The sequence below is a fragment of the Phaethon aethereus genome, assembly GCF_964289735.1.
Source record: "Phaethon aethereus genome assembly, chromosome: 2".
Taxonomy (NCBI): domain Eukaryota; kingdom Metazoa; phylum Chordata; class Aves; order Phaethontiformes; family Phaethontidae; genus Phaethon; species Phaethon aethereus.
Genome location: NC_138582.1, coordinates 88,517,391 through 88,537,726, shown reverse-complemented (window position 1 = coordinate 88,537,726; position 20,336 = coordinate 88,517,391). Strand labels below are relative to the sequence as shown.

Here is a 20,336-nt window from a genome sequence, read left to right as displayed (position 1 = left end):
ATTTAAGACCAGCTACATCTGTTTGACAATAAGGATATACTCAGGCCATTTTGAGTAACCAAGATGTTATAGTATTTCCTGAGAAATATTAGTATTAAGTACCTTGTTCTGAAATGTCAGTATTTAAAGTCTGTATTTCAAGTATTTTAAATGATTATATGATTGACTGTTTCAAATCCATACTCTTGTGAAACAGCTGCAAAATTCAGTAAAAAATTGGTAAATTTGCACTGGAAATCTTTTTGTCATTGATAATTCAGATAATATTTAGGAAGAGAAACTTCCTCTAAAAACAATGAAAATTTCTTACTAGAGAAAGTGATCCCTATGCTGTGGAAAAATTGTACTGTATTGGGGTTCCCCCAACACAGGGCAAGGTCTGATAAGGCTTGAGTCCACTTCAGTTTCCTTTATGTATATAGGTCAACATCTGTCAATATGTAATGTAATTTAATAACCTTATCATCATCTTCATTTTTAGCCACTCGACTATGAGACAAGACGACTTTATACCTTAAAAGTAGAAGCTGAGAATACCCATGTGGATCCACGGTTTTATTATCTTGGGCCTTTCAAAGACACAACTATTGTGAAAATCTCTGTAGAAGATGTAGATGAACCTCCTGTCTTCAGCAGATCTTCTTACCTTTTTGAGGTGCATGAAGATATTGAATTGGGGACAATAATAGGAACGGTAATGGCACGGGATCCTGATTCAGCCTCAAGTCCAATAAGGTAATACTACAGTCTCTGTAAACACATCCTTTACTAAAAAAATTAAGAGAAATAGTAATATAACTTGAATTTTCACATAGATGTTGTGCACAGGAAGGATTTTTTTCTGTCATTTCTTAGTGTCCCAGAGATAGACAGAATTGAGAATGATGCTATCCATAACCATCTAAACAACCGCCATTGACTTGCACACAAGAGTCACATGAAATGTTTTCTAGTACTTCAAATCTCAGAAAAGTTGTAAAATTGCACACTGATTTCAAATAGGCTCTTCAGGACTACCTCTTGCTTGACACTGGGAAAAAGTGCCAAAACTGTCTATGGCCCAGGAAGGGTATAGAGTTTTCTAATGCTTCCTATGGTTCGTCCTAGTGCTGACCTCATCTGCTCTGGTTGTTGCCTACTGCTTTGTAGGCTTGCCAGAGTGATTGCTATACAGGATAAAATTATCTTTGTGTGTGCTCAAATATGCCAATAAATCAGACATTGAAAGATTAGTATCTTTTAAAATCTTTTCTGTGTATACTACTAGATGCTACATGCTTCATAGAATCTAGCTGAATGTAGGAAACTATTTTGTTTTTCTGTCATGCATAAGCTTTAAGAAACAGGTAGAAACACCCCATCAAAAGAACCTTATTTGCTGACTTTGAAGTTAATTGCCACATACTTCTTAAAGAGGCCCAAGTGGTAAAACTGGATTAGGAAATTAAACCGAATCTAATTTTCTCCTATGGTTATCTGTGTGTATGGAAAAGATAGGAGACAACACCAAGCCTCTAAAATTGAAGAATATATACATAACTTAGCATTGCATCTTTATCTACTCTAATTGCATGAGACAATTGACAATTTTAGTGGTTATATTCTTAATCATGACTGGAAAAAGAACAAACTTGAAGCTTTCGCTCATTTTGTTTCTAACACAACTTGATGAATTGAAGAACTGTGGCAGGCATTTCCCTCATCACTATTATTTACAGAATAACAACCTAAAGATTATTTTATATAAAGAAAATAAAAGGGTAAAAGTGTGTGCTTATCTCATGGCTATTATCAAATGATATAGAATTTTTAATGAAACAATGTGGAATAGATCTTTTTAGCTAGAGAAGCGATAATTGCCTATTGAAAAACTGTTAGCTAGAGTACTGTTAAAATAAGGTCTTTTCCTCATTAAAACTCCTTCCATATACGGAGTATCATATAAGCTGTATAGTCTTAAATATAATTTCTCTGAAAAATAGCAGGGTTTTGTTTAATTCTAACAGTTATTATAGTCGCCTAGTATTAAAAAAAATAATTTGAGCAAGTATTTCCTGCACTTTCAGCAGTCTTTTTTGGCTGTTGCAATACCCTTTTGTTTTGTTTTTGTATTCATTTTGCTGTCACCTTGTTTGTTGGGGTTTTGTTTGTTTGTTTTACATATTTATGTATTGTGTGTGGTGGAGTGAGCAAACCAATTGAAATGTTATAGACATTATTTTCATATTACAGCATTTTTTCTTTTTGCTCAATTTTGTTAAGTACAGTAAGTAAAAACAGATACACTTGATGAACTGTTTAGATCACTCATAATAGTGATCTTATTTTTATAGATTTTTTTTTAACCTGATCTCTAGTAAATTAATATATCCTAAATGTAGAAGCAGAGCTTATAACAATACTTTTGAAAAGCTCGTAAGTTACCTGTCAGTCACAGTCTGAAAGAATAGTACGTCAATGACAATTCTCCTTTCAGGATTAAAACAATTCTTTAATTGTTAAATTGAAATTCTGACTTATTTTTCATGATTCCCATATATGTCTATAAAAGCTCAGATGACCAAGTGTTACACGATTATATCCTGTTTATGAAATTCTTGACATTTTTGTTCCTCATTCTATGGAACTAACCTTGAGAATTTTCATAAGCATTTATATAACTTAATGTATGTCCTCTCAAAACTAACCTTTTGTAATGTAACATGTAAAACCTAAAAGCTATGTTGACTTGTTGTGAAACACATGCTTTCTTCCATTTCCTATCATTTTGACAATACTTTTTCTTTCTTTATCATATTTAGGTTTTCTCTGGATCGTCACACTGACCTTGACAGGCTATTTAACATTCATTCTGGAAACGGGTCCATCTATACTTCTAAGCCGCTTGACCGTGAGATATCACAATGGCACAACCTTAGCATTATAGCAGCTGAGATCAGTAAGCCAATTTGGTCTCCTTTTCCTTTCAGTTTTCCTTAGCCTGCAAAGTTACAGCTGTGACTTCATGAGGAAAAAACTTCCCCTCCTTCCCACCCCACCCCTTTCTATATTAGATGTTCTGGGAAAGTGAACTGGAGGTCGCTAACAGCAGCTGTCTCTTTATTGTTTTTTTCCTCACCTACTTCCACCACTGACCTGTAAAGTCCGACTTACTTCTGAAATGTTACCCAATTAAATAAAAACACTGGAGTAATTCTGTTTTCTTCCTTTTCTCTGAGGACAATGACATGATTTTGCTGTTAAAGTAGCAGAGATCAGGATGGTAATCTATGTTTTTGCCTCTATCGTTTCCTTCACTTCCTTAGAGATAATTTCATTCTTCTTTCCTATGGTATGTACACCTACAGCTCTTGGAATCAATACACTTACAAGCCAAGTCAAATTTGATCCCTAAGCTGTAGCATTTCTTTGACTATTTAAATCAGCTCTCTGTAGTAATTTTCACATTAAAACTACAAAGACAAAAGAAGACGTCCTCGTAAACCTGTTACATTATTGAGACTAACTCTAATAGCCCCACAGGAAATTTTCTAAGGAACAAAGTTCTGATGTTTGAAAACAGCTAGTGAGGAAAACTTGCTTTCAAATACACTGTATTTTTAGGGTTAATTCTACATCAGACAAAAAAAAAAAAGAAAAAATTGCTGATCAGCAGTGAAGCATGGCTGGCAAGAACTACACTGCAGAGTCCTAAACGGAACATCATGCCCAGCCAATTAACCATTCTTAGCCTGCCTGTTCCCATTTCTGTAGTCCAGAGCAATAGGCTGGTTGTATTGAGCACACCTGGTAGCTGTACATTTTTTCTTTAAACCTTTTTTTTTTCCATTTTGATGCATGGTCCTGAGCTTACAGTCCTTCACAGTGCTGTCCCATGTTGTAAGAATGCTTTTCAGAAGTATTTATATAATGAAAAATCTTAGTATCCTTGTATGTTTTTATCATAGTTGTAAACTCATTTCCTCGTCAGCATACTTTGAGCAAATGTACATTCCGGACCTTGTTGGAGTAGCTAGCATTCTCCAAAGAGGTACGTTAGTTTTGGAGAAAGAAGTGAAGAAGAAGATTTAGGTCTTTAAATCCTTAAAAATATTACCTGTGGAGCATGACACAATGGGAAAGCAGTCAGGAATAGAACTCATTGGGAAAGTTAGTACAAAAATGCAAAAGGCTATGAAAAAGAGAGCTCTAAATCTTCCATTTTAAACAATTCAGGATGTCAAAAAGATCCACATCACACTCTTTAGCAAAGGTGCTATTAAAAACAAGTGAATTTAATGCCAGCTATTCCTAAATGTTTTCTATTTGAACCAGCTTAAAAGGAACAAAAAAATCAGTATTTTTGAATCACTTCTATTGTTACTTATCCCATTCCATTAAAGTTGCAAAATCACATAGTATTTAGCTACCAGAATGCCAAGAAATGGCTGTATTGTTTTACTCCCAGGCATTATTTCAGATTCTTGGTAGGGCAACTAGATCAGCAAGTGGGAACACCGACACTGGTATTCCTGAATTAACCTATAATAATGAGAGGGCATTCTAAATAATACTAGGGTTTTGGCATTTGGCAAGGGAGAGGTTACTATTCTTGTTTCTTAACCTAAGGTCTGAAAAACTACCTTCATATTTTTAAAGGCAATTTAAACATAAAAACTCTGATTCTAATCAAGTCTTTACCAGATGGGGGGGAGAGGGGCGGATATTTTAATTGGCTTTGTTGGAGTTTCTCTCTGTTTATTAAGGCACAAGAGAGGAAAGTCAGGCTTGAAAAATCTTCAGAATATGTATGTACAAAGTCAAAAATGTCTTTTCTGTGTAAAACAAAACAGATATCAAATAATTTTAAATTTAAAAATCAAAACCTTACAGCTGAATAATACTCTTGAGCACACTAAATAATTAAATTTGTCATTATAGTAATGGTCCTACTTTTCAGACACTATATTTGCATAGTGTTGCAGCCCTTATTTTCATGTAAAAGCTTAATTGCTTACTAGGTACCAATACTATAATTTATTTTTTTACTCTAGACAAAGTATCTCCTTATTTTGACACCTGGTGTCAGTTTGTACACTAAATTTTGACCAGTTTCCTACCTAATCTTGCATGTATATTGCCCATGAAATTTGAAAGAAATCAGAAAACTTTTAGTAGGAAAATAAACTCCTTCTTATTCTCTCTTCTCCTGTCAGACAACCCCAAAGATACCACTCGTGTTCCTGTCTACGTAAGAATTTTAGATGTTAATGACAATGCTCCACAGTTTGCTGTATTCTACGATACTTTCGTCTGTGAAAATGCAAGAGCTGGACAGGTATGCCTTTGATAAACACTTTAAACTGTTCAGTTTTGCTATGGCTCTCAATTGTAGAATGTTCTTGCTTGTTGCTTGGGAGAAATCATGTAAATCATGGGTAAAAAAAATCTAAATGCATTAATCCGTAAATCTTACTGGTTTGTGGTTTTAGAATCCGTTCTGTCCAGGTTACTAACTATAGAGGATACAAGAAATATTTAATAGAACAGTTATATTTTCATGTAAACACATTTTGAGGAACTCTATTCTTCTGAGATATCTAGAATGTTGAGGTCAGTATAATTTAAAAGTAAATATAATAGTTATTTCTGCATTACACTGCTTTTCTATTTAAATTCAGAAAAGGTTGTCAGTTAAAAAGTTGGAAAAAACCACACTAATCATTTATGACTAATAAATGAGAAGCTAAATAAATACATGTCCATAAATGTTTATTTAAATCGTTATAGAGCTCAACAGAGTTTCCTTTATCAGAAAAAAGTGCCAAGTTTACTAAAAGGGCTATAAATAAAAGCATTTTAAAAAAAAAATCTGAGTTGCAAAGGATTATTTAAAGAAAACAATTCAGAGGAAGAGAAAAAAATGCAATGCAGGATAACATGAATAATCTATCTGAATGTAATTATATTCTTCTTGCTTACTGGTAGATCATAACTAAGACTTATTATTTTGGAATTCAGTCTGTCCTGAGAGATTGAATCTAATCAATCCATACTGAACATGGTTCTTTAAGTTTGGTTCCTCCCACATTTATGCTATTTTTCTTTCCTTTCAGGTTTTCATAATTATGTTTGATCCATGATCAAATTTAAATCTTTCATTAGATCACTGAAACTATTATGATACTTTACCAGTCACAAATTGTGGTCTTCATTTAAATATTTCCTATTTCCTACTGACAAATGTCTTAAGGAATATTATAGTTTTCCAGGTTTTTTTGTTTTCCCTTAAAATTTCCCTTTACTTAATTTACATAGAAGTATCTATAAAAATATATATGTACATATACACACACATAGATAGAAACACACACTATATAATATATATGGATGTGTATATACATATATATACACATATATGCATATATATAGCAAGAGAAAGGGGGGGTAGTATTTTTTCTGAAACATGATTTTTGGAGTCTGAGTGACTCAAAGGACCTGTGATTCTTTTCCTGATTACTATTACTGCTGATGTCAGATCATACTGTGACCTTCCCAACAATGGGAATACCCTGTTCCAAAAAGCTCCAAGCTACAAACAAGCAGCACCTCTGGCAGAATGCCATTTTGATGGTGGTTGTTCTTTTGACCTGCCCCAAAATGAGGACTGTCTTTGTGTGATGGCACAAAGGGGACACAGGCATTCATGTGAGCTGTACAAGGCTGATTCAGTAGGAGTTGAGGCGAAGAAAGGAGCGAAATGCTCGCACTGCTGCAGCCCTGTACATGAAGAAGTTCAGCTGTCCTCCAACCCCAGGTGAGAAAAGCCAGGAGCTGCGCATCTGATGGATTCCCACTGGTTTTGTCAGCTCCCAGCTGCCACACGTCTGGCAGCTCAGCAGCCAGCCTCCGAAGATCCTCTAATGTAAACGACAGGAATCAGTGTATAAAGCAGAAGTCAGTCCTACTTTAGAGTGATTTTACATGGAAGCTGAGCATAATTTTTCTACATATTAACTATCCCTACAGTAACGATCAGAAGAGGGGCCTTTGTTCTCCCTTTGTAAATGACCTGCCAAAAGAAAAGGCATGAGCTGATCTTGGACAGCAGCCAGGTGCCCACCCTGCCCCCCCCTCCCTGCGCAACGGGGCAGAGGAGCAAATACGGTGAAAAAGAAAATGGGCTGAGATACAGACAGGGAGATCACATATCAATCACCATCACTGGCAAAATGGACTCAACTTGGAGAAAATTAATTTAATTTACTGTCAGTTAAAAATTTTTTTCCCTTTTTCTTCCCAAAAGAACACCTTCCCTCCATCCCCCGTTCTTCCTAGGTTCACCTTCACCCCTTCCTTCCTGACTCCTTTACCTCTTTTCTGCTGCTCCTTCATTATACTTTTCCCTGCTCCGGTGCGGGTGTTCCCCATGAGCTCCAGTCCTACAGGATAAATACGCTGCAGCATGGGGTCCCCTCCAGGGCTGCCGGGAAACGCCCGCCCCGCCGGGGCCTCTCCCGGGGCCGCGGGGGCGTCTCTGCCGGGGCGCCCGGAGCAGCCCCTGCCCTCCTCCCGCTCTCCCCTCGGGGCTGGCGGGGCTGTTTCTCACAGCCTTTCCCTCAGCCCTGGCTGCCGGGCAGCGTTGTGCCCTTTCTGCCCCAGGCTTTCCCCGCGGCGCCCGCCCGGGGCTGAAGGGCTCAGCTGGGCCCTGCGCTGGGGCCGCCGGAGCCGGCTGGGACCGGCCGCGCCCGGCACCGGACAGCCGCGGCCCCGCCGCGCAGGGGCAGCCCCACAGGCCACCCCTCCGCACCTGCACCTGACACAAGTATATTGTCATGTTTAAATGGGAAACTGCTTAGGTTTTTTTTGTTTCCCTTTGGCCATTCACTATCTTCTCCTAGTCTGGTCATTGTAATACATAGATACATGTGTGTATGGGGGGTTATATACATAAAATTTAAAAATACTGCATGATAAATATATGCCAAATCACATAGGACTTGTGTTAGCAGACATATACCGTCATGGGTGCCGAGTGGGGTTCTGGTCCTTTCAAATACTGTGTACTTTCTCTGAAGGACTACCTGCCTGAGCCATAGGTAGGAAGTAAGTAAACAACATGGTTCCCTGCAGTTTTCAAATCCCCAAAAATAATAAGGAAAATTGTGTTTCCATCTGTTTGGATCTCCAGGCATGCTTGTTTCAATCTTGCTGTTATTAGTCTTCATTTTACCAAATCATAGAATCATAGAATGGTTTGGGTTGGAAGGGACCTTAAAGATCATCTTGTTCCATGGGCAGGGACATTTTCCACTAGACCAGGTTCTTCAAAGCCCCATCCATGCAGCCTTGAACACTTCCAGGGATGGGGCATCTACCACCCCTCTGGGCAACATGTTCCAGTGCCTCACCACCTTCATTGTGAAAAATTTCTTTTCTTTTCTAATTGAAATCTGCCCTCCTTCAGTTTAAAGCCATTACCCCTTGTCCTATCACTACATTCCCTTGTAAAATATCCCCCTCCAGCTTTCTTGTAGGCCCTCATTAGGTACTGGAAGCCTGCTATAAGGTGTCCCCAGAGCCTTCTCCAGGCTGAACAACCCCAACTCTCTCAGCCTGTCCTCATTGGAGAGGTGCTCCAGTCCTCTGATCGTCTTCATGGCCTTCCTCTGGACTCGCTCCAACAGGTCCATGTCCTTATGTTGGTGGCCTCAGAGCTGAATGCAATACTCCAGGTGGGATCTCACAACAGTGGAGTAGAGGGAGACAATCACCTTCCTCTACGTGCTTGTCATGCTTCTTTGGATGCAGCCCAGAATATTGGTTGGCTTTCTGAGCTGCAAGCAGACATTGCTGAGTCATGTTGAGCTTATTGACCAACATCCCCAAGTCCATCCTCTCAGGGCTGCTCTCGATCCGTTCTCTGCCCAGCCTGTATTTGTACTTGGGATTGCCCCAACCCATGTACAGGACCCTGCACTTGGCCTTGTTGACTTCATGAGGTTCTCATGGGCCCATCTCTCAAGCCTGTCAAGGTCCCTCTGGATGGCATCACTTCCTTCCAGCATGTCAACCATACCACACAGCTTGGTGTCATCAGCAAACCTGCTGAGAGTGCACTGAATCTCACTGCCCATGTCGCCGAGAAAGATGCTAAACAGCACTGTCCCAATACAGACCCCTGAGGAACGCCACTCATCCCTGGTCCCTGTTGAACGCAACCCTTTGAGTGCGACCATCCAGCCAATTCCTTATCCACTGAGTGGTTCATCCATCAAATCCATTTCTCTCCAATTTAGAGACAAGGATGTCGTGCGGGACAGTGTCAAATGCTTTGCACAAGTCCAGGTAGATGACGTCAGTTGCTCTTTCCTTACCCACCAATGCTGTAACCCCATTGTAGAAGGCCACCAAATTTTTCAGGCGCAATTTGCTCTTGGTTAAGCTACATTGGGTGTCACCAATCACCTCCCTATTTTCCATGTGCCTTAGCATATTGTCCAGGAGGATTTGCTCCATGATGTTGTCTGGTACAGAGGTGAGACTGCCTGACCTGTAGATCCCAGCATCTTCCTATACAAATCTATACATGCTCATTCGCTTTTCACATGGCCCAGCGTTATGTAAATTGGTTTAGCTCACCATGGATTCTCTTTAAAAGACATTTTAAAATATGAATGATTTATCCTCTTTTTTTCTTTTTCATATCTATTCATTCAGCATAGATTGTATAAACACACTAGGTTTCTTGAAGCAATTCTTTTTATGTTGCTCCTCTCCTTATCAACTCATTTGATCCACATAAAGAAATTTATCAGGGATGTTTTTCCCACCATAGCCTTGCTTAAACATGGCTTTTGGTATCTTTGTATTTCCAGCAATTTCCTTATTATTTTCACCAGGTGTCTTTCTAATCATCATTCATTTTCTTGAAAAAATAACTAAAATATCTATTGAAAAACTAAATTCCTTGCGGTTTCATTTTCTAGCATTCAATTTTCCCTCCTATTTTTTAGATGTTTTTATAGAACTTTCTTATATGCTTTGATCATGAAATGTTATTTTATCTTTGGTTTTTGCATCTCCCTCTTTTCTTTTGTCGTATTACAATTTGTGGTCAATTTATTGATATTTTTTTTTCCTCTTCCATCTTTAGTGTTTTATTCTTACTTTAGTTCCTTCAGCATATTTCCATAGATCTTATATCTTCCAGTGTTTTTGGTAGTATCAGAATTTTTTTCTTGCCTTTTTACAAAAACTCTCAAAGTTTCATTTTGTTTTACTCTGGCAAGGGAAAGTTTTTGTAATGCAAATCAATACAGGGTTTCTTAATAGTTGTGGGTTTTTTTCTTAATAACGCATTATACTTTCTGTTCTTTGTACAGAATTTAAAAGCAAATATATAGTGTGTTGTATGAAACCATGTGTAAAAAAGGATATATCACATTAACATAGTTACCAATGTCATCAGGAAATAGTATGGAAACATCCAATATAATGCTTTCAACTTCTGCTTGGTTTTTTAATGTAAACCAAAAGCAGTCCCCTTGCCCTGTCCCATGGGAGTCAAACAGAACAAAGAAGGAATAACACTAACTTACGTGTTTGAACACGCTGCCTGGAGCAATGGAATACTAACTAGGCTTCCCTCTCATCAAAACTCCAACCTTAAATAAGCTTGTACAGGTATCATATACATACTGGTACATGTTACATCATGTAAGTACCTCTTTAGATTATTACTACTATTTTGTGTCAGTACAATTACCAACATAGCTGCTCTAGCTATAAAGGCTATGAAGAATAATTTTATGACAATTCCAGGGAAACAAAAGACTTCCCAAATTTCTGTTTCTGGAATAGTATTGGTAACTTGTAAACTTCTTCAGACAAATAGCTATTTCCTGGTAGTCTGTCATTTTCCTTCTAAAGATCTGGTTTGTTAAATCAGTTTCTCACAGAAGGGCAGGGGGATAGTAGAAGTTAATCATATTTACTTCCTCCTTCAAAGGATCCCTTATAACTAACCAGGATTTTCTTATAAGACTTAAGTGCTTCTTTCCTGGATAGTTACTGCTGCTTGTTTAATTATATTTTTAAAAAACAGAGTACAAAATGGCATAGACAAATTTAAGAAGCTGAGGACTACAACCTTTAATGATTCAGTATTATTCAGTTTTACTAAGAAATAACAAAAATGTACATTAAGAGTAGCAGATATTCTGCAATACCCATCGTTTATATTTAGAATGTAACACTGGGTGGTAGATGACCTATAAGGCAGAGTTTACTCCCTACCATTTCAGCTCCTCTCAATTGTAGGTTTATATTTGAAAGCCACTGAGAAAGAGAAAAGACTGCTATGGTACATGATGATTGCAAATAAAGAGATATACCCAGTAAGAAATGTTTCTTTTTTTGGATTTGCATATATTGGATTTGCATATATTGGATTTGCATATATTAAAGACACTCTAAGTAGTTACCCAGTTATCAATTACTGCCTAGACGTTCAGAGTCAAGCAAGAGATGGCTAAAAACTAGTATATTGAAGGCTTATATGTATCAGTCCTTCAAGCTTCAAGAATGAGTCCAGGTTTTTTAAAACACAGATAGTATTACAAGTGGCTGCCGAGCAACTGGGCAAAAGGGAAAACTCATGCAATACAGCTCTCACGGTTAGTTACAATCTTAATTACTCCTGTCAGTTCTGTGTCCGCAAACAACTGGATAACAACTGGATAAAAATTTTAGTCATTGGATTTACCTGTCAGACAATGGTACAGTCTGCTTAAAGTGGTTAGGTTTGTGAACATAATTAAAAATTTGAGCAAACAAAGACCCACTTTCATGAGATTCATAAGGTGCCCCAAGATGGCTGAGACTGGAATGCTGGAAGGGCAAGACATGGAGGAGCAAGCACAACACACTGAAAGTCCAGAGGATAATATAGTGTATCAGTCTTAGGAAACCATTTCTGTCACATGTTGCAATTGCTTGCACTAAGGAACAAAAGGAAGAGTCAAACTCAAAGAACTGTCCGATACAAATACTATGGGATAGAAAGGTCTGACTCCAACCCAAGTCGTGATCAGACAAGTCTTGGAGAAGAGGTAGAACCATTAGCGTCCAAATGGATAGTCTGAAAAAATTGTGAAAGCAAAATTCCCTGTGCCACACTGGGATCCTCAGTGTCTCCTCACCTTCATTTTGATCACAACTGATGAAATAAAGGAGCATGGAGGAAACAAGTACAACAGAGCTACTTTGACCAGAAAAAAAAAAAGGAATGCAGCTGTGAGTCATTCCAGACCTCAACCTGTTCTCAAACAGAGGTTATGATAACTCTTTTTGCTCAAGACAGCAATCAGGAAGTCAAATATGTCCTATTTAGGAAATCCAAACCTGTGATGCTGCTATAATTGCAAGAGAGATGGAGTAGGCAAGGAAAGAAATCACCAAAACAATTTATATCGTTGACTGTGGCTTACATCTGTACTTTTATTGCTTCCCAGCATTGCTGGAGGAATCAGCTTTCCCCCTTGCTCATTTGTATGTTATGTCCATGTGTTGTCTGAAGTGCTTCACATATAGGCCTTGAAAGAGCACAAGACATCATGCAATGCTTCAAAAAGTTAACAGGAAGATGCTGCTCCTTCCAAAGGCCAACTCTAAATAAATTTCATCCACACTGAGCTCCCAATTGGGTGAATAGCATGTTCCTTGTGGTGACATACAGAAGGAACTTGAGTGCACCAGTGATACTGCAAGAACGTTCCAGGTTCACACAGGAGATGATGAGTGCTTGCTCTATTGGAATGTGTAGGTGGCCTCATTTGAAAAGGAGCTGATAATGTACTTCCAGTGTGAATTTTCAGTAATATCCTCATTTGCCAAAAAAAAAAAAAATTAAAAGTTTAGGTTCTAATTGAGAATAGCAAAGCCAATAATGCTTTTGTTTGTGATGTATTTCACAATTTAACTTAGAGGTGCTGTAAATGTGACAATGTATCTAAACAGTTTCACCAAGATCATCCTTAAAACTTTGCCTTTTTTAAGAAATGTATCAGCAAGTAACTTGAAACTGCATAATATTTAGTCAGCCAAATGTTTGCTCGCATTTTTAAATTATCCTTACATTTTAATATCTAAATGATGCTTGCAACAAAAATACCACAAGCGAGTGGGGTTTTTTAATCCCTAAAGTAAGCAAATTAGCTGAATTTGCTTGCAAAATGTTCCATAAGGTTAAACATGATCAGTATTTGAACAGAGAAGTTCCCAGAGAACTTAAATTGCTACAACAAATAATGGGTAGGGGTATTAATAGGAGATCTTTTCTTGCTGTCTGTTGCTCTGCTACAGGACATTAGTCAGCGTGCTGTAGCAGGTTAATAATCCCTGTAAACCATAAAAGATCTTAGTCTGTAAAAAAGTCTACATACTCCTTTTAAACTATGAGTATGGTCACTCACCAGTGGAGGTGTTCATTTTCATCAGCTTAACACCAATAACTGACTGCATTCGTGGTCTCCAATTGTGAAGTAAAATGGACTAGTGTTGTCTTGACTTACTTTTGCAAAAATATCTAAAGATTTATTTGCTAATTACTCACTAAATAATTAAAATGTCCATACTTTAAAAAAAATAATATTCTATGCTTGTATTATCTGTTTTGTTTATCTAGTAAGTCATTGGAGGTTTGTGTGAGGAAAAAAAAATAGAGAAAGACAAAACTCCAGTTGAGAAAGCAGACAAGCTGCTGTAATGAAAGAAATCAATTGCCTCATGAAGAAATTTGTTGCTGTATTCTGGACGGACAAGAGAAAAGTTGGGAGTTATTCATACATTTGTTAAGGCAAACATTGTATGCTGTAATTATTGATGCTAAAGATGATAAATCCTGACAAAAGCTGTGATATGAAGAGAAATGGCTGTATTTGGAAGAATTGGAAAAGGAAAAACAAACAGGGTTTAACAAGTATGCCATAGGGAAGAAGTAGTGTCAAAAATTAAATGTAATTCCACGATAGAAAAAAAAATGCAATTTAAAATGATGGAGCAGAAATTAAGAATAAAAATGGTCTAGGCTAAAGATCAACCTATTTTTGGAAGCTAAACAACATTCATGCATGCATGCACAAGAATTCAACCATAAATTCAGTTTTTATTGCTATGGTATTAAAAAAAAATTCTGAAATAAAGCAATAAATATATCAAAAATTGTATTTTGTTTGGGAAATGACATTTTGCCACCCTTAGGCATAGAAACTTCAGTGAAAAAAGCCACACATTCATTTACCTGACAGATAAACAAATGTTGATAAAAGGCTTGCCATTACTTCCCCCCTAAATACCCAAACATTTTTGTAGACATTGCAGAAAGCACTCAATCCAAGTATTGCACTGACCCGATGCAGCTTACTCGGAGAATTGTGACACCAGATTCTCATCCCATTCTGAGGTGGAGCATCTGTAGAGTATGCTCAAATGTTTTAAAAGAGTTCAAATATATATGTAATCTAACTGGCATTTTTCATCTCGGGAATCTTACTGGTGTATTTTGCTATATTAATAAATATAAAAATCATTTTTTAGAAACAAATGTTTTTATTTTGAAATTTAATTTGAAACTTTAACTTCCCTATCAGAAACATCTATTGGATAAAATACCGTTTTTATCACAAAAATATAAAGCATCCTCTGAATTCCTGTCTTAGGTGTTGATTTGAAATTAAAATGATGGATCAGAGATGAAGAATAAAAATGAACTAAGCTACAGATAAAAATATTTTTGACAAGATTTGTCCTCTATGTAGTTACAAAAATATATAAATATGTATTGCAAAGAAGAAATAGTGGAGGACCGAGGTAGAATCTGGCCATTTTATACAGGTACATGTACATGTACCACCACATAAACCTGTATGGATGCTCTTGTTGGAAAACCTTATATGATACTCTTCTTTAACATTCATTCGGTTAATATGTTCCACAGATTAAACCAATATCTATGTAGTTTGAATATGAAGTTGTCTTAACACTTCTAGTCTTCTTAAAGTAATCAGACAGCTGTATCAAAAAGGTGTATTTGGTTTTTTTGTTGTTTGTTTGCTTGCTTTTTTCCTGCAGCTTATTCAAACCATAAGTGCAGTAGACAAAGATGACCCTCTTGGTGGACAAAAATTTTTCTTCAGTTTAGCTGCTGTTAACCCTAACTTCACTGTTCAGGATAATGAAGGTAAAATTCATGCCTGTTCCAGGGAAGGAGTTTTAACTTTGCTGTCTGGCATACATTCCTGAAATATATTTGCTTTTGATGTCTATCAATATGCAGAGAAGCTGTTAAAGCTGCTGCTAGCAAGAACAATCATTTTACTTAAATGTTTTTGGATTAGGACTTCTACGCTTTTTATCTGCGTAAGGGAGGCAAAAGTTAGCATGACAAAAATGTGATAAATTATAGAGAGAATCAGTAAAAGCATTGGTTTGGGGTGAGTAGTCAAATGAAATCCTTGACTGAAAGAGAAAAAAAAGATTTCAAAAATGGCTTCAGCTGACAAGTTCAGGTTTTTCACTTTAGCCTTCTGTAACATAATTTTGATTCCCCTGGTCTTCTGGTTTTGCTTCTTTGTGACCATTAATGAAAATAATGGTTCTGATCACATAGCCAGTTCGGCTTTTATTTTGATCATTTGTCAATCTTTCTTCATCAGAGAAAATTTTCAGAGAATTCTGTTGGGGGAACGGGACTATGCACCCATTTTGACCTTCATTTTCAGTATGACTAACTGAGAGGACTCTAGATTACAGAAGAAATAAATGAGGGGGGACATGGTATCAACCTTCAAATGTGTTAAAAGCATAAAGTCAATGGGAATAATCTTCTTTTCCTGATGAAGATTTCAGGAAGTATTAGGCTGCAAACAACAGGAGAAAAAAAATCTAATAGTAGGGAAAGTGAAGAATTGAAATAAAATTGTTTGGATAACTTATAAAATCCCCATCAGCAGAGGTATTTGAAGATCTGTCAGACACATAGTTTTTCTTGTTTAGTGACAACAAATAGCATACAAATACCTAAAACTAATGAAGGGATGCAGTAAAGGAAAACTTTGTGTTTCACATCATGGAAACTATGCAAAAAATACATAGTTTAATGTTTTATACAGAGATTGTATCCTGGTGACTAGATCCTGAGTGTATAGAGGTATGGATCTTGCTATTTCTTTTCTCTCTGTAATTTTCTTTCTTTTTGCACATGGGTTCTTTTAATTCAGCCTAAAGTTGGCTGACAGGATAGCTAACCACTGAACTCAAGAGATCCACAAGTATGATGCAAATTAAATTTTTCTTCTAATGGAGACTAAATCTATAGTTTCTCTCTTTTGGACTAAAAAGTTAGCAACTCTAGTGCTGGCTCACACTAGTGTCGTGGCCTAACAATAGAAGAAATAGTCTCTCTGTTATTCATTCCTTCCCTTCCTTTCCTTCCCTCTGGCCACCCAGTGAACAGCTTTTGAGCTGAAGTATAGTGCGTACAACTAAGATTTGTCTGCTACAAATAAAGATTAGTAAATTCACTTCTCCGAACTGTGCAGGAATTCCTACCGTCTTTCACATTTTCTGAATTCCTAAGACAATTTTTACCGCAAAAAATCTACTCCGTGTGCTAAGGTACATAATTCACTTTTCTACAGTATGCTGAAAGTGTTTTGGTGTCGAAAATGTCATACTGAGTTTACAGATAGCATTCCCGTGGGTGTCGTCACAGAAGATGCATAGAAAGAATCTTTCAGAACAGAGTGCTTGTTGAACAGCATGAAGTGGAAGGTTATTTTTTCTCAGTTGGCCACTTCATTTCAGGGCTTCAGCCCTGAACTGGAACTGTGTCATGCACTACATGCATTAATCTATAAAACATTTTAAGCTTTGAGAAATCCTCTTTTCAAATCACACTCGGAGGTGGTGCAGAGGCACAGAGGAGCAGGCCAGATGTACATAAAAGATTATAAATAGCTTTCTGATCAAATGGGAATGTTGTTAGAAAAAGAGAGATATCTCTATGATACCAGGAACAGTTTTAAAATGCTACCAGCAATGTAAAATATGATGGTTTGCACGTAGTATGAATGATACATTTTATTTTCGTATATCCTACAACAGTATATTTCAATCAATCTAGATAACACTGCCAGAATTTTGACAAGAAGGAACGGCTTTAGTCGACATGAAATAAGTACTTACCTTCTACCAGTCGTGATATCAGACAACGACTACCCGATCCAGAGCAGCACGGGCACGCTGACCATTCGAGTGTGTGCCTGCGACAGCCGGGGGAACATGCAGTCCTGCAGCGCTGAGGCCTTGCTCCTCCCTGCCGGCCTCAGCACAGGGGCACTGGTTGCCATTCTCCTCTGCATCATTATCCTGCTGGGTAAGAAAAAGAAATGCGCCTTTCCTCTCCACGAACAAATGCTTCAGGCCTGACTCATTTTACAAAACTATGCAGGTTGGTAAAATAAATGATCATGGGTTTTGCAAGAAGAATTTAACTGCAACTTAAAACAAAACAAAAAAAGGCAATATGTCTGGGAATTGGACATTGCAAATAAGAATTCAAGTCGAAGAATGTTAAAACTATCAGTGTGCAACTAGAAGCTCATTTTTCTTCTTTCGTGAAGTTGTAAAAAAAAAGATCAGAGGGGAGGAACAGCATAATCTAAAATCCCTTTCAAGTCTTTCTTTTTAATTTTTTTTTGAGGGAATGTATCTTTTTTATTTTAATAACTATCTAAAGTCAACATGCAGTATATATTTCACACAGAACATGCCAGTAAATAGTAATTTTACTATATTAAAGCACTGTCTATCCAGAGGTTTCTGTGCTGTAATAAAAAAAAGAAAAAAAATTTTGTAGCACCTTCATTTTGCAATTTTCAGAATATCATTTAATGACCTATAATTCACTTCAAAACCAGTTTTTACAGTATACTTTCAGCTTAAAAAAGGGACAAGATCTTCAGAATAGACCTATCTATTTTGAAACTCATTGAAGTTACAGAAGGAGCATGTAGACAAGCTCATGGTTCTGTAAAGCAAAGTACACAATGTGTGTCCAAAATAACATATTTTGATATAGACCTTACTGTGCCACTGTAATACATATAGAGATGTTTATCCATTTATCAGACAGAAATGAATTGTTGAAATGAATGAGCTGAAATAAAGCTCTTGTACCTGGTGGATTTGCTACTAAGAAATTGTTAAGTAGAGATTTTTACCCATTCTTTTTTCTCTCTCTAAGTTATAGTGGTGCTGTTTGCTGCTCTGAAGAGGCAACGGAAGAAGGAGCCTTTGATCCTCTCCAAAGAGGACATCAGAGACAACATTGTGAGTTACAATGATGAAGGCGGTGGAGAGGAAGACACCCAAGCCTTTGATATTGGCACACTGAGGAATCCTGCAGCTATCGAAGATAAGAAGCTTCGACGAGACATTATCCCTGAAACGTTATTTGTACCGCGGAGGACTCCTTCAGCACCAGATAACACAGATGTCCGAGATTTCATTAACCAAAGGCTAAAAGAGCATGATACTGATCCTTCTGCACCGCCGTATGACTCACTTGCAACCTATGCCTATGAAGGAAATGATTCAATAGCTGAATCCTTGAGCTCCTTAGAGTCGGGTACTACTGAAGGAGACCAAAACTATGATTACCTCCGAGAATGGGGCCCTCGGTTTAATAAGCTAGCTGAAATGTATGGTGGAGGAGAAAGTGACAAAGACACTTCTTAACCTATAGTAGGCGACATTTTTTGTTTCCTTTGAGCGGAAGTAATTTTACGGACATCTTCTGCACTCAACAGTATTTAACATTCAGGAAAATTTTCCTGCCACTCAGCACAATGGTTTCCTTTTAAAATTTGTTTTAAATTTCTTCATTAATGTCATTCATTCTTTCTAGTAGGATGCCACTTGGAATATATACAGCATTTTATTTAATCACCTTCCAAGAGCCAAAGCTATGGAAATTCAGTGTTGTCCATTTTAGTAAATAAAATAAACAATATCTTACCTTCAGAAATTTGAACAGGGTGATAATCCCTTAAGCAATCTCATGTACAAGCCGCTTCTGTTAGGTACATGTCCTATCCTTGCAAGTGCAGCTTTTAAGATGGCAAAGAAGAAAAAATCCAGTATGTCCTGTTCTGTACATTAAAATTAATACAAAATATACACGTGGTGTTAATAAGTGTAATATGCAGCTGGTTTAAAAAAAAAGTTTGTGCAACTTCATTTCATCAAATTCTATCTTCCAATGTTTTATATTTATATTTTTGTATTTATTTTTAAGAAATAAACCAGTTTTTACAACTATGTTGATGCTTGCCTGCCTGTTCTGGCCATCAGTTCCAGGCTTGAAGAGAACATGAAATTTCTCCAATGACAGTACAGCCAACTGCTAGTAATTCTATGTTGCAGTATTCTCCATACATTTAACACAGTCTGAAGTGCTTGTGCTTACAGGGAGAGGATCAAGTTATAGATCTATTTGCCTGCTCAAAAGTGCTATTGTTGTCATGTTTGAGAGAAATTTTGCTTTATTTTTGAGCTGAACTAATGATATTCTATTCTAGAAAGATGAACTACAATTTTGTCTCAACATGAATTACCTTATTCTAAAAACATGCTAGTACAACTAGTCCATCCAAACACAAAGAATTAGTTCAAAAAAATGAATTTAGTTGTTCTATAGTTCTCCATTTTGAATCATAATTACACCTTCAGAGGTGATCTGTAACTGCAATGGATAAAGTGTAAAAATTTGTTTAAACAATCATTTTTAAGCACCATCTTTTTCTAAAGACAAATTGTTTGGTGATGATCCACTGTGTGTTGGATTGCAACCATCTGAGGGTAACCTAATCTCCTTTAGAGCCGTCAGGCTGAAGGTGAAAAAAGTGCCAGTAAAACTAAACTAGCACACCCCCACCCGACACACTGAGTTTTCTGATAGCTTGGAAAAGTCTAGTAAAAAGAAACCTCAGCAACTAGCCAGCTGAAACATAAATCATACCTCAGCTATCACAAGACAAAGTAGGTATCCCAAGGCATTTTAAGATTTTTTTTTTCTTTCAACCTTTAGATTACACAGATCTATTTAGTAAACAAGCACTACAATTTTGAAACGTTGCTGAGCTGAAAAAAGCAGGACGTCATAGGGTCTTTATTTACTTATTTATTGTGGAAGAAATACATCTGAAGGATAATCTCTCCTCTGTCTCTCTTAGCTTCTTCCTGGCATAAAACCAACAGATACTGAAAATATATTAGTCCTTTGAAAAATGCAA

At 37.0% G+C, this 20,336-nt stretch overlaps 1 protein-coding gene across 1 annotated transcript in view; it reads left to right on the top strand.

Annotated features, from left to right (window-relative positions):
• Positions 1-18,780, top strand: part of LOC309417815 (cadherin-10) — a gene marked incomplete at both ends in the record, with an annotated part of 62,244 nt that extends 43,464 nt beyond the window's left edge. The window contains 6 exons of the mRNA XM_082015381.1: positions 482-735; positions 2,802-2,938; positions 5,196-5,317; positions 15,112-15,220; positions 17,165-17,416; positions 18,287-18,780. Coding sequence (XP_081871507.1) covers positions 482-735; positions 2,802-2,938; positions 5,196-5,317; positions 15,112-15,220; positions 17,165-17,416; positions 18,287-18,780 — 1,368 coding nt within the window. The remainder of the gene's footprint in view (positions 1-481; positions 736-2,801; positions 2,939-5,195; positions 5,318-15,111; positions 15,221-17,164; positions 17,417-18,286) is intronic.
• Between the last annotated feature and the right edge of the window lie 1,556 nt (positions 18,781-20,336).